General features: G+C 50.1%; 1 protein-coding gene and 1 long non-coding RNA gene across 2 annotated transcripts; both read right to left on the bottom strand.

The window, feature by feature from the left end:
- Window positions 1-1235: 1235 nt before the first annotated feature.
- Window positions 1236-16365, bottom strand: LOC142917304 (E3 ubiquitin-protein ligase COP1-like). The gene is made up of 11 exons (XM_076061935.1): window positions 16281-16365; window positions 14282-14414; window positions 11952-12095; window positions 11342-11450; window positions 9637-9718; window positions 6858-6974; window positions 5613-5730; window positions 4854-4978; window positions 4029-4186; window positions 2474-2518; window positions 1236-1463 (listed from the first exon to the last, which is right to left on the bottom strand). Exons 1-11 carry the CDS (start codon window positions 16363-16365, stop codon window positions 1446-1448), a joined length of 1134 nt encoding a protein of 377 aa, XP_075918050.1. The 3' UTR covers window positions 1236-1445.
- A 1275-nt stretch (window positions 16366-17640) lies between these two features.
- LOC142917321 (uncharacterized) lies at window positions 17641-23482 on the bottom strand. The gene is made up of 4 exons (XR_012936966.1): window positions 23365-23482; window positions 21810-21878; window positions 19831-19890; window positions 17641-17706 (listed from the first exon to the last, which is right to left on the bottom strand). It is a non-coding gene; the product is annotated as an uncharacterized LOC142917321 (long non-coding RNA).
- Window positions 23483-24231: the final 749 nt, after the last annotated feature.

The following is a 24231-nucleotide window of genomic DNA, read 5'->3' as shown; positions in this document are numbered from 1 at the left end:
TTTTCAATTTCAAACAGCGCACGTATTGGTGTGTGCGTGTGTGTGTGTCTAATGTACTTATGCGGACACAGCGCCAATCGTACGGAATGACAGAGTAAAACCAGGAATTACAGTGCACAGCAGTGGCTCCTAACCCGGGGTGCACGGACTCCCTGTTGGGGGGGTTCGTTGGGCAGATTTCTTTTTCAGAAGGAAAAATAGAATTGAAAACACAAATTAAGCCGCGGGCACGTGTAAGTGGCAACTTGTCTCATCAAACTCTACGTATTTGTTAACAATTGTAAATATATATAAAACAAAAAATGTAACGATTGGATTCCTCCCGTGTATAAATAATCATCCTGATGAACGAATCTGATTCTCTTCTTTGGTTCTTTCGGTTAAAGTCACCACCACGTAGAATGAGAATAAAATAATAGAATTGATCAAATAAAATAACACAATAAAATTCTCACGACGTTTCGGCCACAACACAAGCGGCCTTCATCAGGTGAGCGTGGCTGTGTTCGCTCCAGCGCTGTCCTCCAGACAGTCTCGTCCCTTCACCTGATGAAGGCCGCTTATGTTGTGGCCGAAACATCGTGAGAATTTTATCGTGTTATTTTATTTTATCAATTTATTATTTTATTCTCATTCTACGTGGTGGTGACTTTACCGAGAGAACCAAAGAAGATGAATCCTTGCAGTCACGAAAGCTTTAAATCGGAATCTGATTCTGTGGGGCATGCGCCCGTCCGGAGGGCTCGCTGCGTCGTAAAGCGCTCGGTCCATCGCTGCCCTCTGCGTTTCCGCTTACCCGTGGTTTACAATAAAAATGTCCATCTTGACCGCATTGTAGACGTCAGCTGCGTAGACACGACACGGAAAGAAACCGACGTCCCAATGTCTAGGGCGAGATCCCGCTGTGTTTCGCGGAAACGTCTTCGTGTGATGCGGTGGGGCGGGGGGGGGGGCTTGGTTTGTGCCGGTGGTCGAGCGGTCGGGCGGTGGGCGGTGCCCACCGCCTGACCGCGGAGGGGTTTCAATTTGAAGCTTTCGTGACTGCAAGGATTCATCTTCCTTGGTTCTTTCGGTAAAGTCACCACCACGTAGAATGAGAATAAAATAATAAATTGATCAAATAAAATAACACAATAAAATTCTCACGACGTTTCGGCCACAACACAAGCGGCCTTCTTCAGGTGAAAGGAACAAACCTGTCGGGACGACAGAGCTTCAATGAATGTGTCGTCCCGACAGGTCTGTTCCTTTCACCTGAAGAAGGCCACTTGTGTTGTGGCCGAAACGTCGTGAGAATTTTATTGTGTTATTTTATTTTATTATTTTATTCTCATTCTACGTGGTGGTGACTTTACCAAAAGAACCAAAGAACCACGGCGGGGTTGTGCGTCGTACGGTACCGCGGGCCGGTCCCCGCGCAAAGTGCCGTTGCAGCGGGCGGCCCCTCACACCAGCTCCAGCACCTGAGGACAAAGAGAGTGAGGTTGGTGGTGAAAGACGGCGATGACGACGATGATGACGATGATGATGGGTACAAGCAACGGACAAGCGAAGCGCGACTGGCGAGCGCCTATTGAGACCGCCACACCGTGGCGGTGGTGGCGATGTGGCCCCGGGGTACACCCCTGGCCTGCTTTTGTCTTCCCCAGTGCCGATGTTTTACACACCGCAGCAGTCAGTGATTTCAGCTCGGGCGAGCTCAAGGGGAGGTTCCTTGAATCGGTTCAATATCACTCGTCCCCGATGTTGGCCGTGGCCGGAAATCGAACCGGGGATCCTGCGGTTATTCAGAGCACAGCTACACCACCGCTACCCAAGTAACCACACTTACACACACAAGAAAATACCACCCTTTAGTTATTGTAGCAGCAAGTGTTAACAAGCACCTATTAAATTTTGATTTAAAGCTTTCGTGACTGCAGTAATTCATATTCTTAGCTCTTTCGGTAAAGTCACGTTGAAGGTGACTTTACCGAAAGAGCTAAGAATAAGCACCGATTAAAGCCAACAAGACAAAAAATCAAAGGCAGATATGACCACTACGAAGATCGGAATGATTTCGTCTCCCCGATGCTGGTGTTCACGCACCACACGACATACTTATTTAAGGCGTAGCTTGACCTAGAAGGATGCCCGCTAACGTTTGATACATCGTCTCGTCTGTGACGTGAGCCGTGGCAGGGAAGTGAACCTCTCTCAATGGGCTCACAGGACAATGCACACATCACCGCACCAACATTCCCCCACCATACACACACACACCTGGACGAGCGATCGCAATTGAGCAAACAAAATAAAATCAGCGGGTCACTGCACATCTCATCATCAGCAACAGGCAATGAACAAAGTTCCCCACGAAGGTTATACCGAGTAACGATTCTACCACGCCAACACAACCAATCTTACAGATAGTGCATGGCGCATCGCCTTCCCTTCAAAAAAGCAATTGCAGTCAGTGCCACGGTACCCTTACCTTGATGGTTCCTTGATTGTTGGCTGCTACAAGTACATTGGAGTCCTGCAAGGGCGAGAATCACTTTAAGCAAAGCGATAGCAACGTCACGAATTCGAACTTTTCCACACTGATCCTGCCACACGACAGCGATGCAAACCAACGGTATACCTTTTTTATTTTCCGTACGAATAACGTATAAAGGTGAAGGTGCAGTTTCGCAATTGCTAGCACGCGTGTGCACGTTTAACTTATTTCGCTCCGCACGTAGCCAGCCATGCCACTGCTGACAAGGGGCCGCAACTAGCAATGTGCGGGCAGTCCCCTCTAGAGGATGCAATATTTGGGCCTACTCCTCCACACTGGCCAGATGTCTTTCGAAGAGCTGGGAACACCGACACACTTTCCCCCACCACGCCCACCGTGCCGATCGTACATCGACCGCGGCGCAGCCATTCGCGCCGTCGTGTGCGTGGACAGAGGAGGCGGTGGTTGAAATTCCAGATAGCTGCTGCCACGTCATTTCAAGCTGTCACGCCGGGAGATCCAACGTAACCGGTGAGCCGCTCATTTACAGCGCAGAGCAGCAGCAGCGGCAGCAGTAGCAACGTAAACCGCCGTTGAATCTTAACCCCACGGGGACAGACGCGTCAGGCACCGAAATCGTGCCGAGAAGCAAGCCAACAATACGCAGCGGGCAGCATGGAGACTCGCAACACCAGCAGGTGGCTCAACGCCGCCCTTGGCACATTAAACGTTCAATGACGCGAGAAGTCTTCTGTCCACCCCGGACCCCCGCTACCACCACCCGCTCCGTCCTCCTCGGCGGAACCGAGATTCGCCTCCTAAATATTCCCCGACCGTTGAGGTGAGCGTCGTCCTTCTCCGAGGTGGCGATGAAAGAACAACAGCAAAACAAAAACATTCTTAAATTTCCATTTGAAGCTTTCGTGACTGCAAGGATTCATCTTCTTTGGTTCTTTCGGTTAAAGTCACCACCACGTACAATGAGAATAAAATAATAAAATAAAATAACACAATAAAATTCTCACGACGTTTCGGCCACAACACAAGTGGCCTTATTCATATTCTTGTGTTGTGGCCGAAACGTCGTGATTTTTGTTGTTTTATTTTTTACCTACGTGGTGACTTTACCGAATAGAACCAAAGAGTGTGGATGCCGTTGTGCACGCGCCCGGGACAACACCGGGTTGCTTGAGGAATCTGAATATAGGAAGCCGTGAGGGTTCCACGCTTGCTCTTAAAAAAAGGCCCTCTTTGGTCGAGTGGATTTTGTGGGCGAGTAACCTTCGGCGAGTGGATTCCGCACCTTCAATTAGCACGGTTGGCCACGTACGGTACAAAAGAAGCTCAGCGTGCATACGTACGTACGTCTTGCGGGGGCGGGTGACCCCCGGGGGGGCCGAGGGGAATTTTGCGGCTGAGTAACTCCGAGGGAGCGAGCGAATCAGACGGGCGAGCATCCGCGTGTGAGGGAGCGAGCGAGTGAGCAAGCGTGAAGGGCGGCGGGCAACCGGCCCGGGCCCGCGGACCAGGCTGCAGGGCGTGCGCTCACCCCGTCCGGCAGCAGCCGCCAGCACACGGCGCTCACAAACTCTCTCCCGTCCCCTTCACTCTCCTTCCCCAGCGCGCCCTTCGCCACGTCGAACTTGAACGTGAGCGACACCTCGGAGAGGCCCTTGTAGTTGACGTACAGCGAGTTGTCCTCACTCCCTGCGTACGGAGAGGGCGGAGAGAGAGAGAGAGCGGAGCGACCGGCGGCACGGTCAGAAGGGGGGGGGGGGGGACAAAAACGAGCGATGCCATCATCCACCCCGCCGCCGCCACCGCCCGCCTCCACCACGCGCACGCCACGCGCAACCGACGAGACGCGAGCCAAACGCGTGTCCCGGGAAATCATCCGCGCGCATCAATTAGCCGACGCTTTCCAGCAGGCGGCCGTTCGTCATCGCAAGCGTTCAAATTGGCAATTTTGTGGGCGATTTTTTTTAAAATTCGGTACATTTCGACCGCGCGCAAAGTGACCCAACCGCTGCTTTCCCCGACGATGACTCCAACACGCGAAGCGGACCACGGGAAACGCCGCCGTTGACACGACGGCCCCCCCCCCTAGGGGGGTCGCCCCCCTGGAGGGGGGGCCCTCGCCCGGCTTCAAAGGCGACAAACCCCACGGCGAGCGCCACCACCGCTCGGCCCAAAAACAAAACAAAAAATAAAAATAAAGACAGAGGTAAATCGGGGGATTGTCACGATTGAAACATGATCGCGCGCGCGTGTGTGTGTGTGTATCTGTGCACGCGATAAGCAGGGGGTGTAGGGGGGGCAGGCAAGGGTTGGGTGGGTGGGGGGGTGGGGGTCAGCGTGCGGAGGCTGCGCTCACCGCAAGCGACGTAGTCCCCGTTGGTGGCCAGCCCCCCAAAGGTCCTTTCGTTGACGTGGCCTCTGAAGGAGCGCGTGCAGCGGGGCTTGTTCACGCTCCACAGCTTCAGCTGGCCGTCTATCGAGCTGCCCCCGAACGAAACAACGTGAGCGAATGAGGCCCTCGATTTTGTAAGCGGACGCGGGCACCGGCGATTAAACAGGGCCAGTCTCGCAAGGGCGCACGCAGCAGCAGCAAAAGGCACGGCACAAGCTCAATTCGACGGCCTTTCGCGGTTTCTTGACTCCGCAGGTAAATACATTTTGAGAAAAGAAAATTCTTAGCGAACCATTTTAGATTTTTTCTTTCACAGAAATAAATAACTTTTTATATGCTTAGCTCTTTCTGTAAAGTCACGTTGAAGGTAAACAATAAAATAATAAAATATATATAAAACAATAAAAACTCTCACGACGTTTCGACCATAACACAAACGGTCATCATCAGGTGTGTTATGGTGTTATGGTCGAAACGTCGTGAGAATTTTTATTGTTTTATATATATTTTATTATTTTATTGTTTCCCTTCAACGTGGTGACTTTGCCGAAAGAGCTAAGAATATGAATTGCTGCAGTCACAAAAGCTCTAAATAAAAAAATAACTTTTTATTCAAGCACAACTTTCATAACTGGCGAGCCGCGCGTGATTGGGTGGGCATTCCGAGTTGATCTGGCCCCCTGCCACTTTAAATGGCCGCGCCTTTCAATGGGCGCTACTCACGCAGAGACGATCTCCTCGCCGCTCACGAACTTGGCGTACGAGACGGCTCTCCGGTGGCCCTTGAACACCGTGACGGGCAGCTCGGTGTTGCGCAGGTCGTAATAGTGGACGCAGTGGTCTGCCGAGCACAATCGGAAGGGGTCACTTCACGCTCGCGCGAGTCCCGTGCCCCCCGCCTCTCCCCGCGCCTTTCAAAGACGGCGGACGAATCGCCCGGCTCAGATTAAGCTGGCCCAATCAACCGTGCGGTGGAAAAATCACACCCAACGAGGGCTCTTGTGAAACGTTAGCCGGAAAGGAAGTGGAATAATGCCCCCAAAAGGAGGTCCATTACCGTCATTTGCTTATCATTCTCACAGTCTTAGTTCTTTATTCACAAAGTCTTATTTTTCGCCAATTAAATGTAAGGGAGGGTATAAAAGCTTACTACGCCCGCAGCAATGTCACGGAGGGTAGCGAGGACAGCTCGGCACTCTTCAGTGAGTACGCATTAATGCCTGTCCACAGAAGAATAAAACACAAAAAATAATGCCCCACCGATGATTCACAATGCCCACCTTGTTGTAAAACACAACCGCCGCCGCCGCCGCTGCTACGTTCCCCATTTAATTGAATCGTGTAGCCGTGCACATCGAGATCTGTCTGCATAACCTCTACGGCGATGAATTTTTAACCGCAGCGAGTACTCGTCACACAACGATTCACCGCCATTCCTCGTCCCCGCCGCAACAATTCAACGAACAGAGACTATTCGGGACAACGATTCGATTTAAAAATGTTTTCCCTTCTTTCTTATTTGCATCGTCTATCTCGTATGTTCCGTCTTGTTCCACATCGTTAAATCAATTAGCCCAATGGTTCGAGAGGACCCAGCGTGCATGGATTGTAAATAGATTCTTAACACATGTGCATTTTTGCGCAGAGATCTTCCAACGGTTGCTGTTGGGGGGGCGGCACTGAGCAACACCGGGCACAGAAACGCCACGGCCCGCAAGCCGTACCCCCACACCGTAACCCCACACCGTACCCACCAATATACCCCCACACCGTACCCCCACACCGTACCCCCACACTGTAACCCCACACCGTACCCACCAATATACCCCCACACCGTACCCCCACACCGTAACCCCCCACCGTACCCCCACCGTACCCGCCGCTCGCCAAATCCCCTCTCCCCCCAAAACGAGCGCGCGATCATCAGGCGAGCGAGGTAAAACGCGCGGTGCGGAATCGAGCGGCCACCTGCGCAAGCCAACGCTAGGTGGTAGCGTGACGTGGGGCTGAACTTGACGCAGCAGACGTTGGTGTTCGCTTCGATGCACGCGACGGAAGCGTCCACGTGCGTGGACCACAGCTTGACTGGGCGGGGGGCGGGGGGGGGATGGGTTTAGGTTAAGGGATGGAGGTACAGTTGTCCCTCACTATAACGCGGTTCACCTTGCGTGGCCTCGCTGTTTCGCGGATTTTTGTTTAGTGTCATTTTGCACGCTTTCTTTTCCTGCGTACAGTATGAACGCGCATTGTGTTCTGCGTCCTGATTAGCTAAGGGAGTACAGAATGCGTTCGGCTAGCCAGATTTACAAAAATGTTTGGGCTTGAAAACAGGTTTTGATCTCTGGTTTAATTTACTAATATTGCACTTTTTTTTTTAATCTGCGACAGTTTGAACTTTGAGAGTGTTTAAATAAGAGAGAAATGTGAGAAAATGCTAATGCCTGTCTGAGAAAAGTGTATAAAAGTGTGTGGTTAGGGGTTTCGCGGCCTTCAAACATGTATAATAATTGTAAAAAATAAAGCTGATTACTTCGCGGATTTCGTCTATTGCGGGTTATTTTTACGAGGGACCACTGTATAAGGAACAGACGGGGGTCACGTGCTGCTGCTGAAGCAAAAAGGAATTGAGCGGGAAAGGGAGCGGCACACGTCATGCAAAAACCGACCGCGGGGTTGACGATGGAGGAGCGTGAAAGGAGCGGAGGAAGGCAGCGGAAGGAAGAGACGACGCCGGCGAGATGGAGATGAGGAGGAGCAGCTGAGAGAGCGCGGCAATGGAGCCCTTCGTCGCTGGGCAGGAAGTTACGGGCCGGCAGTGACGAGGCACCGAGGGGTGGCGGGGAAGTTGGCGCGGAGTGCGATTGACGGGACGCAAATCGAATCGCCAATTTAGGGGCATGACATTTCACACCCCTATCGCCGCCACCGCCACCACCACAACCACGACATAAAACGCAGTTTGCCAGGAAGAAAAGAGAGGCTGAGGCAAGAGATAAGAAGCTTACAGATGCCCGCAACTCTCTCCGGCTCCATTATCGTCCAGGTTTGCGGAATTTCAAAAGCTAAGCGGCCTAGCCATAGGGGTTCAGCCTCGTCAGCACATCGATATCTCTACCAAAGCAAGCCTGCTTATCCAAATCAAATTACGGCGAGCGGGGGGGGGGGGGGTAGGGGGGTAGGGAAGGAAACCCCAAAACTGTGGAACCGACTTCAAAAGGAACGAGTCCGCCCGAACAGCTGGAAACCAAAGTGAGAAAAATAATCACTTTTAAAGAGCCCTTGGGCCCGAAGGAACGCTGGTCATCCCTGGTGCCTCTGTGGATGTGTAAGCTTTGACTTTAACATAGCTGTTTCTGTGACCAGTCACAAGCTAATCCCTCAGTTATTTCGAAGCTAAATTATCCTGTTTGATTTGTACTAGGTGCCTCTGTGGATGTGTAAGCTTTGACTTTAACATAGCTATTTCTATGACCAGTCACAAAGCTAATCACTCAGCTATTTCAATGCTAAATTCTCCTGTTTGATTTGTACGAGGTGCCTCTGTGGATGTGTAGGCTTTGACTTTAACATAGCTATTTCTATGACCAGTCACAAAGCTAATCACTCAGCTATTTCAATGCTAAATTCTCCTGTTTGATTTGTACTAGGTGCCTCTGTGGATGTGTAAGCTTTAACTTTAACATAGCTATTTCTATGACCAGTCACAAGCTAATCACTCAGCTATTTCGATGCTAAATTCTCCTGTTTGATTTGTACTAGGTGCCTCTGTGGATGTGTAAGCTTTGACTTTAACATAGCTATTTCTATGACCAGTCACAAGCTAATCACTCAGCTATTTCAATGCTAAATTCTCCTGTTTGATTTGTACTAGGTGCCTCTGTGCATGTGTAAGCTTTGACTTTAACATAGCTATTTCTATGACCAGTCACAAGCTAATCACTCAGCTATTTCAATGCTAAATTCTCCTGTCTGATATGTACTAGGTGCCTCTGTGGATGTGTAAGCTTTAACTTTAATATAGCTATTTCTATGACCAGTCACAAGCTAATCACTCAGCTATTTCAATGCTAAATTCTCCTGTTTGATTTGTACTAGGTGCCTCTGTGGATGTGTAGGCTTTGACTTTAACATAGCTATTTCTATGACCAGTCACAAGCTAATCACTCAGCTATTTCAATGCTAAATTCTCCTGTTTGATATGTACTAGGTGCCTCTGTGGATGTGTAAGCTTTGACTTTAACATAGCTATTTCTATGACCAGTCAAAAGCTAATCACTCAGCTATTTCAATGCTAAATTCTCCTGTTTGATTTGTACTAGGTGCCTCTGTGGATGTGTAGGATTTGACTTTAACATAGCTATTTCTATGACCAGTCACAAAGCTAATCACTCAGCTATTTCAATGCTAAATTCTCCTGTTTGATATGTAAACCCCTTTGTCAAGGTGCCTCAATTCTCTAAACCAGCTTAAAAAGACGCTACGAATCTTAACAGCGTTCATTGAAGCTCTGTCGTCCCGACAGGCCTGTTCCTTTCACCTGAAGAAGGCCGCTTGTGTTGTGGCCGAAACGTCGTGAGATATTTTATTGTGTTATTTTACTTAATTAATTTATTATTTTATTCTCATTCTACGTGGTGACTTTACCGAAAGAACCAAAAAAGATGAATCCTTGCAGTACGAAAGCTTCAAATCGAAAATTAAATCCCTGATGACGTCACGCCGACAGAGTGCGGCCTTGCCACTTTACCTTTGGCGTCATCGGATCCAGATGCTAGGATCTCGGGGTCCATCAGGTTGAAGTCCACGCTCCAACATCGCTGCTCGTGTTCCTAAGGGAGCGGACATTCCGAAAGAATACAATTTCACCATGCGATCATCGCACTGCTGAGCACATCAACACCGCATGTGGACAAAGACAAAGTTTCCGCCCCGCCCACCCCCCCCCCCACCCTTCCAAAGGCACACAGACTGTTGGGACAAGCGCCGTGTGAGAGTATCTACGAAGGCCGGAACGGTGCACGAGGGCGTGGTGTGGCTAGCAGCACGCGCAGCCACCTTTGTCTCTCTGGTACTCATGTTTAAACTCATTAAAAGCTGACCCAGAACCGGTTCAGATGTATCAGCGATGATGGCCAGAGCTGGGGAATCGAACTCAGGTCATTAATCCATTCGTCCAAACCTTCCAATTGATATCCCCTGCTTTATCTTTTCTGGGCATTCAAGTTTCCTTCCACATGCTCAGCACTCCTTAAAAGGAAAATGAAAATATCTCAATGCAGAAGTGAGGTTTTTTCCTGGATAACAAATAACGGTATGACTATTACTAATACCATAAACATTACAAACTGCGAGACTTGAAACAAACTCTGTGCAAAGTGACCCAGCGGCAAGGGCACTGACCGATAGATTACCTTCCCGGAACATTGAAATTAACGACAAATTCAACCGAGAAGATGGTTTCAAATTAAGCAACCATTGGAAAGATGATCTAAATCGAACCAAACATTAAACTAATTTTCAATGGTACAGTATATTTTTCAAGTAGTGGTACCCCAAACTTTCGCAGCTCTTATAAATTCCCTTTTCACACCATCAATAGGTAAACTCCCCCTCCACCCCCTTCCCGCGCCAACCGGCATGTTCACCCGCACGTACACCACCTCTATGCTAAGTCGGCCAATCAAATGCTAATTTTTTATGCTAATTCCTTTGTCAAGGCGCCTTGTTTCCTCGCACACAGCTTAAAGGTCCGCGGTCTGAGCGTGGCTGTGTTTCCCTCCAGTGCTGTCCTCGAGACAGCCCGGTCCCTTCACCTGATGAAGGCCGCTTGTGTTGTTCGCCGAAACGTCGTGATTTTTGTCATTTTATTTTTTTACCTACGTGGTGACTTTACCGAATAGAAGCAAAGAGTGTGTTTGTCTTGGGTGTCTCGCAAAAGGCATCGCACGATTTTTTTAGAATTTCCCCACCAATGTTTTTTTTTCGTGGAAATGTTTCTTCTTATCATGATGGCATCGCGTCACGAGGCAAGGCGTCCAATCACGTCCGTCCCAGAGCAATGACGCAACCCTACGTGTTCGGCAACGGCCCAGGGAAGCGGATGTTACAGAGCCACCTCTGGGATCCCTTAAAGGTGACCTCTAATCCACACAAAGAGAAAAGGGGCAACACTTCCCTATCCCGCTCTGCTATCGAGAGAGTAATGTTCGACGCGCGGCGAGCCAAACCGACGTTGACTTCTCAAGGGCTGGAATTTATCAAAAATTAGTTTCAGGACTGACTTTAACGTGACTGCTTTTTTTTGCGCGTGCAGTCACTGGTGACCAGGCTGAGACTATCAACTTGCTACGCGTGAATTCCCAGTTTTAATCACGGGTGGTTAAAACCTGGATTTCAACCGCCCAGGATCTCGGTGACACCAGAACAATGCTTAAGAGAGCGACGCTCCACACCTGGAAAACCTTTGTCCTCTGTCCCGTGAAGCCATCCCAGAGGATCACGCTGCCCTCGTAGTCACTGCTGGCCAGGATGCCCTTGTGGTACTTGCTCCAGCTGATGCAGCTGCAGCAGCACCAGGCAGGGAAGCAATGTTTGATAATAAAAAAATATAAAAGGAAATAAATTAATAATAAAGTTTTTTTTCTTTCACAAATGTACATCGGTTGATACAGCTGCTCTTGCCAGTCCTCCTCCACGCCGGTCAATGCGGGTTGACGGGGCGCCTTTTTGCCAGGACCGTTTCAGAAGCAGTTTAATCTGCATACAAGCACACCCCTCTGGGGTAAGGCCGTGTGCGCTTAGGTGCCCTGAGACATTAGCGGAAGGCACCTTACGTATAAATGTAAACTATTATAACATCCGAAGTAGTATGCTTGCAACGGAAAGGTTGCCTCCACTCTCCCCCCTCACCACTGCGTTACGTCGGCACGCTTTGCTCATACGAGGACTACCCTGGTGACGACGACGACCGTGAGCAGGGAGTAGTGGCCCCTGCGGACCGGTGCAAAGGCGTAGGCAGCGTGGGTTGACTTGGCGGTGGATTGCGGAGTGGTGGAAGCGCACCTGATCTTGGAGTCGCAGGTCATCTCGATCACGGGGTAGTGAATGTCCACCGCATCTCGAATCAGCGTGCCGTACTCAAACACCTTGATCTTCTTGGTCACTCCGGCGACGGCGAAGTAATCGCAGTCCCGATCGAAGTCGATGCTGTCGAATTAAAAGGCATCGTCATTATTATTATTAATACTTAAAGAGTTATGGGGTAAAAAAATCGTGCACGCACGCGGATTATGCAACGCCAACCGAAGCACGTTTTTGCCTTCGGAGGTAAAATGTGCTCACCTTCGATTAGCAGGTCTCATAATGTAATTGCTCACCCCGAGCCCTCGATACTCTGATAGTGCGCTGTTTTTGAGTTGTACGCCTTTTGGCGTCTTCTGGTCCAACACCAGTGGAGACTAGGCTCTAAGAAAAGCCGTCTCGGGTGTGGACCAATCAAATTCAAGGACAGTGCCAATATTATTATCAGAGTTGTCTCTTTTGTTTGCATTTTGACTGCTTGTGTTGTGGTTATTGCAAACACGATGCCTTGAATAAAGGTGTCAGTTTTTGTGCCAGTTAAAAGGGTAAAACCTATTACTACAATCACGGTTCTCTACGTACGGTGCAAAAGAAGTCACGCAAAATTACATACGTACAATTAGCGGTATGCGACAATGCATTCGCATATTTACAAGAAGTAATTTTTTTCCCTCTTTGCACTGCAGAGCTTTCCAGAGACAACTGGAAAGCATAACCACAGTAGTTCTGACATTTCCCCTGTCGGGAACGAGTCAACGCGCCGACTTGAACACGAACCAGACCCCACGGCCGATGACGCAGCGTGGCAAACACGAAGCCGTGTCGCCGCTATCAGGTGCCACTTGGGGACCAGCCATTGTGTCCCTTCACGTCACTCTCGGGCTTCCGAATTAGGCGTCCAAGCGTCTCTCGATGGTGCTTGTGTAGCCCAGGTCTTGCGCATTAGGCTTCATCCCAAACTCGCACTCAGCCTCGCTTCGTCAACGCAGCTTTTGCGGTACGACCGTGGAACAAAGCGCGCGGCCCGAGTTGAGTTAAATTAACTCTTTGGAAAATAAAAATAAAACTCCCCCCTATGTCTGTGCGCGTCCGTGACTACTACAAAGCCGGCGGGTGGCAGCATCAATTCACCAACTCAGACAAAACAACTGAATTGCTACATCACTTACAACCGAGTCTATAATAGTTGCCCTTCAAAGGCCAGTTTGAGAGAAGCTAAATTAAGTTCTTTGAACCAATGTCTTTCCAGACATCAGAGACGATTTCAAGGGCAATCAATGCAGCCTTTACCAAGACGTTAAACGGTGTCACTGAATGTCATAAATTTACGTACTAATGACAAAATTATGTTGTTAATATTTCTCGACAAACTTTGAATATCAGGGGGGGTGTAATGGTTAATCCCCCCTGCCCCCATACAGATTTGATTAATAATCCCAATCATTGCCATTCAAAAGCAGCTTTTTTTTCCACGATGTGACAAATGCAACGGCTACTAGTGGCTGGGGTCGGTATTACATACAACGCGCACACATCTAAACCCACTGGCTCCTACGCAAGCCGTTCAATGCATGCATCGCGAGCTCAAGAATCAACATTAAATCGGTGCATCATTACACACACGTACTAATTTGCCCTAATTACAGGTTCATATGTTTGTTACACATCAAATTGCAAAATGGCACTCTTCAGAGTCCTGAACATCCGATTATGATGTAGATGCTCACCCCGAGCCCTCATTACTTTGATAGTGGCATTGTCTTTGAGCTGTGTGACGCCTTTTGGCGTCATCTGGTCGAGCACTAATTGGGTCGATGCTCAAAAGAAAGCCGTCCCTTGGTGTGGACCAATCAGTTTCAAGGACAATGCCACATATATTATCATAGTATGTTTTTTGTTTGCATTTTGACTGCAGGTATTGTGGTTAATGCAGTAGACATGAATCCTTGTAAAAAAAGGTTTCAGTTTTGTTGCCAGAAAAAAGGGGAAAAACCACTGTTATCCGATTACAAGGTTAAGATATTCCTGAATATAGAGAAGAAAAACATTCGGTCGGGGGGGGTGGAAGAGACAGAGGGACATCATTACGAACCACATTCATGGAGATGATCCAAATATAGGACCACAACGCTTGGGGGCAATTGTTGCCGTCCATTCAGGCCGCCTTCCCTGCTTCTCTGTGGTTTCCCACACACCTCCGAATTATTCTCTCTCTCCGAGGGTAAACTAGCGCGGGGAGACTTTATAAAATGTATTAATTCTTCCCCTCCTCATGATCAAAATGAAACGGGGGACACGAGGAGACGGGTCACCTGGACACGATGCTGGAGCCATTGTAGATGTCGCTGGTGTAGGAGAGCGTGGCGAGCGGGCGCACGGAGCTGTAGCGCGTGAACTTCGCCAGGCAGTCCTGGAACTCCTCCAGCTCTCCGCGCTTGTCCTCATCTGAGCCCCGACGGCACCGCAGAGACACGCACCGGCAGGGTTGAACGCAAAGCGGTTCGGTTTGTCAATGATTCAGACCCCCGCGAATTCACCCTCGCCACTTGCTCACCGGTGTTCCACAGACGCCTCCTTGTCACTGTCGCAGAACTTCGCTCATTGATTCACCCGCCCACGCCGAGGGCTCGGTCTACCAGGCGGGTTTGTGTCACCCTTACTGTGTTCAACCACCACGATGCAGGTCACAAAACTTCTCCACAATATAGATTTTTTGGGTGAGATTGCGATATTGTCTTCTTTGGTTCTTTCGGTAAAGTCACCACCACGTAGAATGAGAATAAAATAACATGATAAAATTCTCACGACGTTTCGGCCACAACGCAAGCGGCCGTCTTCAGATGAAAGGTACAGAACTGTCAGGACAACAGAGCTTCAATGAATTGCGTTATTTTATTATTTTATTCTCATTCTACGTGGTGGTGACTTTACCGAAAGAACCAAAGAAGATGAATCCTTGCAGTCACGAAAGCTTCAAATCGAAATTGCGATATTGGTCGCGAAAGCCTACGTGGTAAACTCACAAAACGTATGTTTCTCTCCTCGCTACTGCTCGACTTTGGAATTCCCTCCAATCGTCTCTTTCCCAAGCTCCTGCTCAACTCCAGACAAGTGTTAACTCTATCGCAACTCCGATAGTGTCGTCCGTTGCCAGTTTATTGACGTGTTGGGTCTTAGGCCTGTGGATCACTGCCACCGGCACGGCAGACGCGAATGCCTGGGTCTTCCCGGCCACGCCGTAAGAGCCCCATGACGTATTTTTGCATTGCACCTAACCCCAGTGATTACCCACCTCCGATTAGAACGTTTGGCTATGTACGGTGACAAATAAATTTAATATACATGCACACAGAGTCTGTGAAATGTACATCTGCAATTACAGAACTGCGCTGAAAAGACTGCGCAAGTCAAGGCAAAATCCAGAGTCCGCCTGCTTCAACTAATGCTGCTGCTGCTGGCAGACACTGGTCCAAAAGGCTCATGAGATTGTGGGGCTAAATTTGTTTTATTTCACTCGGTCAAACGAATCCTCGTCTTTACTTTTAGTATTCTCCACAAACGGCAAACTTTCTCGGAATAACGTTCAGCCTCCCCGGCGTCATTTCACACCATGGTACTGCAGTTCCCCAATGGGCTTACGAACTTGCGTTGATCAGCAGGCACTGGCCGCGTCAATGCAGTCATTTCAGACTGGAGCAAGAGCAGAGCCCTCTGCTGGTGACTGGATGATATCGCCAGGCGCGGTTAAGACCCACCGCGGCAAAGTTATCGCGTTAATGCGCTGTGTGTTCACACTAACGCGTTTTTGCTTTAAATGCAAGTTATTCCATCAGGGAAGACTTTTTTGCGTAACGTTGCACCGTTAAAAAGGGGAACGCACCCGTTAAAACGCGGAATGCGCACCATTATAACGCGGTTTCTGAGAGATCTACAATGGGCGACTTTCCTGAGCCGCGTGGCTGGGTGGTACAATGCAGTACGCGAAATAACACAATAGCGTGGCGGCGTACCCCGAGTGATTTGTCCCGCCGTCTGTGTGTGCGTACATTGCATCCCACCAAACTTCATCATCGCGTTCTATTACGGTGATTTACGTTTTTTAAAAGGAACGCATCCACCGCGTCAAAGGAGGACTCGCTGTTCCACAGCACCGTTTCTTGTTCGTTGTCCTTCCCCCCCAGCACCTCCGATTAACGCGCAAGAAGTTCAACATACATAATGGACCTCGGAACGGCGTAACACCTTTCCCCAGGTGCAACTACGGGCGGAACGGCGTTGGGGCCAGCCGCCACGCAGGGGGGATGTACCGACCCGAGGGCGACGACAGGCGGCGGGCGGAGTAGCACCGCTCCAGGCCGTCGAAATGCACCGACAGTTTCCGCCTCCTTGCCGCCATCGAGTCGGTCCCGTGGCACGGCAACCGCTTCGCCTGCAAGCCAGCACGGAGAGAGAGAGAGAGAGGAGAGAGACGTGCTCGCCATCGGCGGCAGGGGTGGCGGCGGGGGGGGAAGTCGTCCTCATTGGGTATTTAACGTTCTCCAATAGCCGATGAACAAAATGGCCGGCGACACTCCCGGCCTTGTCAGATCTTAGAGAAGTCAAGTAGAATAGTTCCTGGGCGGGAAGACCGGCCATGCATAACCGGTGTTCTAGGCCACAGCGCAGGGCCACCCCACACGGGGGGGGGGGTGTGGCCAGTACCATGCACGGCCGCCTTTGTCTCCCCAGTGGCGATGGTCACGCACTGCAACAGGTACTAGTCTGAGACTGAGTCGACCTAGGGGAGGGGACCGAGTGTTGGCCGTGAGCGGGAATCCAACTCGGGTAGGCCGGGTTTGCAGCGCAGGGCGCTAACCACTACGCTACAACAGTGCGCCTATTCTCACACATGTAATCCTTGCCTTCGACATGCGCCGTGGTCAAAAAACGTCCACGACGTATTGGGGGGGGGGGGGTGGGGGCTTTACCGCTCGTAAACATGACAAAACGAGCCGATAGAGCCGTACGTTACATTTCACGACGTTACAACGAAGCTCGGGTGCCGGGTAAATCTCGCGCGTGGGAGACGCTGGCATGCCGGCTCACCCGAGCGCTGTCTGTGAATGCAGGGAAGGGGTGATCCGAGTCCACCAGACAACCGCTGGAAAAAAAAAAGCACGCAAGCGCAACGTTGCAGCAACGTCAGAAGAAGTCTGCCCGCGTCAACTAACCGCACGAGAAAACGGCATGGTTTCCCAGCGCGGGGTTTCGTACGCCCAGGTTCTCGCGACCATTGCCATATTATCCGGATTATGAGGTGCACTTTTTTCCCATGTCATTTAAAGGAAAGGAACGGGACCAGGCGCGTCTTATCATCCGGAGAATGCGCCGTCTTTCAAAAAGATTTTAATTTATTTGTTAAACCGGTTGTTCAGGATAACCTTTCCCCCAGTACGTATTTGCGCAATTTAAAGCGGCGCGTTCATAAGTCACCTTCTGGAAGACGGTACTACTCCATAGGCATCTTCCGGAAGACGTGTTTTCTTATCGTTGTCGAGAACCACACTTCGAAAGACATCGATCCCCATTTTAAACCGTCTTTTTGGGGCTTTCCAAAGCAATCGCGCGCTCCCAATTCTAAGACACGCCAGGGCCACGGTTCACCAAAGCCAACGGTTGTTGTTCACCTGGCCGATGGGGTCTCTGGCAACTGGGGCACTTGGGGCACCACGGCTTCGTGCTGTTTCTGCATCAGCTCCTAGATGTGCACATTACGGTGGCGGGGGGATTGAATCGAGGGGCTAAGCATCATGGGGAAGAAAAAAAACTTGCCGACATATGATTTGACGTAGAAGCCACGCCGACACCATCGGAACACTTTACAAGCAACGTCTCGGTTCGCGACGCCTTCCAACCGAAGTTAAAATAATTTACGCAAGCGCTCTAGTCCGCCTGTAACAGGGAAGGCACTCGAACCACCCTGAAGATGATCCATTAACGATGCTATGACGCAAGTCAGGACACCGGACATGCACATTAATATCAATAAAGCAGCACGAGAAAAGAAAGGCAATAAAAAGCAAAACGTACTATTCTAAACTAACAAAATGGTCATCGCACATTTACCACGGCTGAATAGATTCTCACGCATCCTCAAAAACCCATGTGTTCAATGAAAACAAATTAACTTAACACGATGCACAAATAACGCACATGTAACAACAACTCTTAAATATCTGTCAAAAACCCTGCCTTGAAAGGAATGATATATGATAAGCAATGCTTCTGACAACGGCCCACCCTTCTTAATCGTCGAGACCAATGCAGAGAAGCCCCCTGCCCAAAATGTATCCTATTATATAAAGACAAAGATCCCCTGTACAGGCTATAACAGACTGTTGGGACAAGTGCTGTTAGCAAGTATCTACGAAGGTCGGTACGACACACGAGGGGGGTGCGTGGACAACACCACACCCAGCCGCCTTTGTCTCCCCAGTGGCGATGTTCACGCACCGCACCAGGTACTCATTTGGAGGCTGAGTCGACCTAGGGGGAGGCCCAGGACCGGTTCAGATAATCGCCACTGGTGTCGGCCATGAGCGAGAATCGAATCCGGGTCGCCGGGTTCGTAGTACAGCCCGCTAACCGCTACACTGCCGCTCCCTACTATCCTATTAAATAAGGATCCCCCCATATAGCCTGAAACGCTGTTGTTAGCGAACGCCTACGAAGGCCGGCACGACACATGAGGAGGTGGGTGGCCAACACGTATCCTATTATTTATACACACACACACACACACGTCTAGGGCCACCGTCATTGACAAACGTGTTGAGCTTTCATTACACGTGCTGGTGGTGAACCACTGCAAAAAAAACGCAGTGGTTGCAATTTTTCACGTTTCATTTTGAAGTACTCAAGATGCAGCCTAGCTGCAATGTCGCCTACACAGCCATGGGCAGGCCTGTTCACCATCGGCGGTTGTTGCAGATGAAACCCGTGGCGAGATGTTGACTACCTCGCCTAGTATACAAGGAGGCTGTGGGTTCAATCCCGACCTATGACGTCCGTATATTTGGAGTTTGCGTGTCTCCCTCCCCGGGACAACAGCGGCCGTGCGGACTTTCCTCCGGGTCCTCCGGTTTTTCCTTCCACGTTTTAGAAGCGCGCGTTTCGCCGCTATAAGTGTTCACACGATAGCCCACTTCGTTGAGCTATCATTTGTGGCCAAGGTGGCTTTTCGAAAAAGAGCTATGCAGCTCAGTAGGCCTTACCTAGTAAAATAAAAAAAACGTTTGCTTTAGTTATCGCGAGGCTGGGGCTCTCGTGCTCATTTACACACGAGCGTGGAAAACTTCTTCTTTGGTTCTTTCGGTAAAGTCACCACCACCACGTAGAATGAGAACAAAATAATAATAAATTGATAAAATAAAATAAGACAATAAAATTCTCACGACGTTTCGGCCACAACGCAAGCGGCCTTCATCAGGTGAAAGGACGAGACTGTCTGGAGGACAATTGTTATGCTAATTCCTTTCACAAGGCACCTTAATTACTCTCACACAGCTTAAAGGTCGCGGTCTGAGCTTGGTTGTGTTTCTACTCCAGCGCTGTCCTCCAGACAGTCTCGTCCCTTCACCTGATGAAGGCAGCTTGTGCTGTGGCCGAAAACGTCGTGAGAATTTGATTGCGTTATTTTATTCTATTAATTTATTATTATTTTGTTCCCATTCTACGTGGTGGCGGTGACTTTACCGAAAGAACCAAAGAAGATGAATCCTTGCAGTCACGAAAGCTTTAAATCGGAGCGTGGGACGGCTTGCGCTCAGGGCCTATTTGCAACACGTGACCCCGCGCCCACGTCCGAGGTACAGTCCCGCACCTCGACGTGCCGCATATCGCCCTGCAGGACGCTCAGCTCCTTCGACAGCTGATCCAGTTGCTGCGGGGAGGGAGGGAGAGAGAAAAAAAACCACCATCGGCCTTGGGCTGCATCACACGAAAACGGTTTGCTTGTGCGGCACCGGTAACCACAATCGCATTTGTGCAGAAGACGCAATGATAAATGCTTTGCAGTTGTCGTTATATTGTAACAGATGCCAATCACGCGTTTATTTAACAATCAACAATACGGTGAGTGAATACGTACAACAGGGTAAATGCAAATGCAATCAGGACTCTATTCTGTGCCTACACAAACCAATATCACTTCATCCACCAGCCCGCCTGGCTTTGCAGGCGAATATTATTCAGTCAGGCCTGTCAAACAAATGACTGAAAGATTACCAGAGGACAATATAAATGTGTCGTGACATACGACGTCACTACTGTCGGGACCGTATGAGCGTAGGGACATGTGATGTCACTACTGTGTAGGGACTGTACGAGCGTAGCGACATGTGATGTCACTACCGTGTTGGGACTGTACGAGCGTAGGGACTTGTGATGTCACTACCGTGTAGGGACTGTACGAGCGTAGGGACATGTGATGTCACTACCGTGTAGGGACTGTACGAGCGTAGGGACATGTGATGTCACTACCGTGTAGGGACCGTACGAGCGTAGGGACATGTGATGTCACTACCGTGTAGGGACTGTACGAGCGTAGGGACATGTGATGTCACTACTGTGTAGGGACTGTACGAGCGTAGGGACATGTGATGTCACTACTGTGTAGGGACCGTACGAGCGTAGGGACATATGATGTCACTACTGTGTTGGGACTGTACGAGCGTAGGGACACATGATGTCACTACTGTGTTGGGACCGTACGAGCGTAGGGACATATGATGTCACTACTGTGTAGGGACCGTACGAGCGTAGGGACACATGACGTCACTACCGTGTTGGCTCGGTATGGGTGCTGTAGGCGGGTGTCACGGAGGTCGTGTCAGCCCGTGGACACTCTGCGTGAAACCAACAAGGACACGTGACCGGACAAAGGGGGTGGGGCTAGGGGCCCCAGGGGGGAAGCTTGGGGGCGTGGCCTGGGGCGGAGCCACGGCAGTTACAATCGGGGCGGGGGGGGTGTGAACAGAGAGCTGGGCCGTTCAACCCCGGGACGAAGACGCCGTCAGCGGTCCTCGAGTCTCCGATCGTCGTTCGTGACCAGGCAGCCCGTCACCTGCCCTGGTCACGCTGTGTAGTACTCGCCCCGAGTGTTAGCGAGATTAGGAACGGTGGTCACCACCCTGTACTTAATGTTCACGTTGGTTGTTATGCGTTAATAGATAGTGTTGCCTCCAAGTTGAGTGTGCGCCTCAATTGAACCCACTACAAACGTGAGTGGTAGTCAATGAGAACACCTCTCATGGCCACAAGGTGCGGGGGGGGGGACAGTCTCGAAACTATAAATGCAAAGACATTTTTTAAAAAGTACTGTTGGTAGTACAGCACAAATATATATGGAGATAAAAAAACGTACCTCCATTATTAACACCGCCTTTGACCAAAGCATTTTGAATGCATCGAATGTTATCGAGATCTTAGAAGCTAAGTGGCGTTAAGCTTGCTAAATATGCATATCAGAATCAGAATATGTGTTTACACTGGAGGAATCCGATGAGGTATTAAGCTCTTTTTCACAGATGTCCAGTAGGGTGCGGGTGAAAACGTTACAACAAAGAACACGATAGGAGTGTACAGTAGAGGCTTGGGCTGCAAGGCTGTCAGTACAAAAATTAATTATTGAACCCACCACGATCAGTTCATCAGCTTTTATACCAGGATCGCAATAAAAACGCTTCAGAGGAAATACACATTCCATTAACTCTGTGTTTGTGCGAAACGCCAAACACGCCACGCAGTGTGGCGGAGCTTGTGATGTTGTGGAACGGCGAGTGGTGAGATGAGACAACGCACCGCCTGCTTGCCGCGCTGAACCTGCTGCAGGAATTCAATCAGCAGCTGGTGTTGTGCCACTGTAGACTCCTGGAAAAGTAAAAAAAAAGCAAAGCGCATGACAAGGTCAAATAAAATACTTTGCATCTTCACTTAAGACGTAGACGTTGTAAAATAATGCAGGGTCCTTTGTTAATACACTGACGAATAAAGGCTTCCCCACGCTGTGCCGGTCACGGGGATTGTTTGGCCATATTTCATCATGCTGCGTCAGTGTGGGTTGCTGAAGGGATGGAGCCCGGACACGGTTCAGAATTAGCTCACCGCCGATGTTAGCCACGACTGGGAACGAAACACAGGTTGCTGGGTTCATAGCGCAGTGCGCGTAAACCAATACACCGCGCTACGTGTATAAATACAATGGTGCGTCTCTAGGCGTAGATTAGACCTCTGAATTACACTCGCAGGCACAATGGCAGTGCCTTTGGATGGTGCTCAACTCTATCGCAATGTGATAAAAAAATATATTTATCCATTGTAGGACTAAACAATTAAGATTGCAACACAGGGTCCTTCTATCATGGTGATTTGCGGAATCTTCCAGCCATCCATGCCCACCACTCTTGTAGAGCATCTTTAGATGTGGTCACACACAGGCGCTTTATAAATCCTAATTGGATTGTACCAACTTGCCGCCTTTATGTAATCATGCATAGGCCCAGCTCCGTAACTACAACAACATTCGATTTCAAAGGCAATTTCGGGATCAAGATTGTGCAAAGCACTTAACAAATTCACGCGTAATGCACCGTTAAGACAAAACACAACGTATTTAAATGACTGCCGAGAATTGGTCAGTTCTTACCTAGGGTGGGAGAGAATTCCACACATTCCATCACCCTTCGTCCGCACCGGGTGGGAGAGAATTCTCTCCCTAGGGTGGGAGAGAATTCCACACATTCCATCACCCTTCGTCCACATCGGGTGGGAGAGAATTCTCTCCCTAGGGTGGGAGAGAATTCCACACATTCCATCACCCTTCGTACACATCGGGTGGGAGAGAATTATCTCCCTAGGGTGGGAGAGAATTATCTCCCTAGGGTGGGAGAGAATTCCACACATTCCATCACCCTTCGTACACATCGGGTGGGAGGGAATTCTCTCCCTAGGGTGGGAGAGAATTCCACACATTCCATCACCCTTCGTCCATATGGGTGCCGTGCAATCGCACGCTGCGTTTGCACGTGCGCGCATGGGGCACCGTCGCTACTTGTCGCGAGCAACTTACGTCAGCGTGCGGATGCAAGGCCAGCGATTGCCCCGTGAGCGGAAGCTCGTGGCAGAAGCTGTGGCCGCACATGCGAACGCCTCTGCGGAACGGAACTATACCGGCGCCCTATCGCTGCGGAATTATCGCAGCGATGTCGCACCGCCTGACAACAACCGACCTCTCCGGCACCACATTCCTCCCCGACACCACACCATCGCAAATGCCACCGTGCCGCGTTCCCGTTGCCGCCGGTGGCCAAACCTGTGCAAACGCCACCAGCATTCCTCCAGGGGGCCAACAACTCACCGCTTCCAGCCGCATCTTCTTCTCCGTGAGCAGCTCCAGAATGCGGTTCACGTCGGCGAGCTCCAGGCCATCTTGTTCCAGCGCCAGCAACTCCTGGATAGGGTGCCACTGCTGGCCGCTCTGTGAGGAAGAGGGGGGGGGGGGGGTGGCAGGGTGGAAGGGTGGAAGGGTCACACAACACGGGAATCAAGAGACGCGGCCGGTCACCTTCTTTCAGCAGAGTTCACGCGTGTCCACGTCGAGGCAGGTGCAGCTAGCGACGACACCGACAGGCCCTAGCGCACAGCGCGTCTTCGGTCAGCAAACTCCAACCGTGGACCACGTAGAGGAACTATTTCAAAAATGTTATATTTTCGGTTTACCAGGCAAGGTCCACTGAGCTATATACCTCTCTTTCAGTACCGATCTGGCCACAAATGAAGGATCAATGAAGTGGCTTACGTGGAAATTTACAAAAGCCAAATTCTCGTATAAAGTATATGAACCACTGCTTGCCACGTCGATCATTCGCTGTGGGATTCAGATATTCTCCAGGCGACTTGTGAAGCCATCCACTGGCTCACCATCTAAGGAGCACCGGTGGTCGATACACAGCACAAAGATGTTAAAGGAGGGAGGATCTAATGGGTGTGCATGTCGAACTTCTTTCACGCCGTACGTAGCCAACCGTGCTAAAATCGGGAGGTGCGGGGGAAGGACAACGAACTAAACACAACAAGCGGTTCTGAAGTAGTGAGCGTGGCGGTTAGTGGTCACTTTTCTGCGTGGCGTTTATATGTTCACCCCGTGTTCTGCACGGGCTTCCTCCAGGATCTCCAGTTTCCTAGAACCGCTAATAAACCGTACAGTGGAACCGGCATTGGCCGA

Source organism: Petromyzon marinus, unplaced genomic scaffold, assembly GCF_048934315.1.
Source record: "Petromyzon marinus isolate PM22_M1 ecotype Great Lakes invasive population unplaced genomic scaffold, UKy_Petmar_22M1.pri1.0 PM_G_Scaffold_45, whole genome shotgun sequence".
Taxonomy (NCBI): domain Eukaryota; kingdom Metazoa; phylum Chordata; class Hyperoartia; order Petromyzontiformes; family Petromyzontidae; genus Petromyzon; species Petromyzon marinus.
The sequence above is the reverse complement of the archived record's forward strand: the minus strand, read 5'-3'. Positions and strand labels throughout refer to the sequence as shown.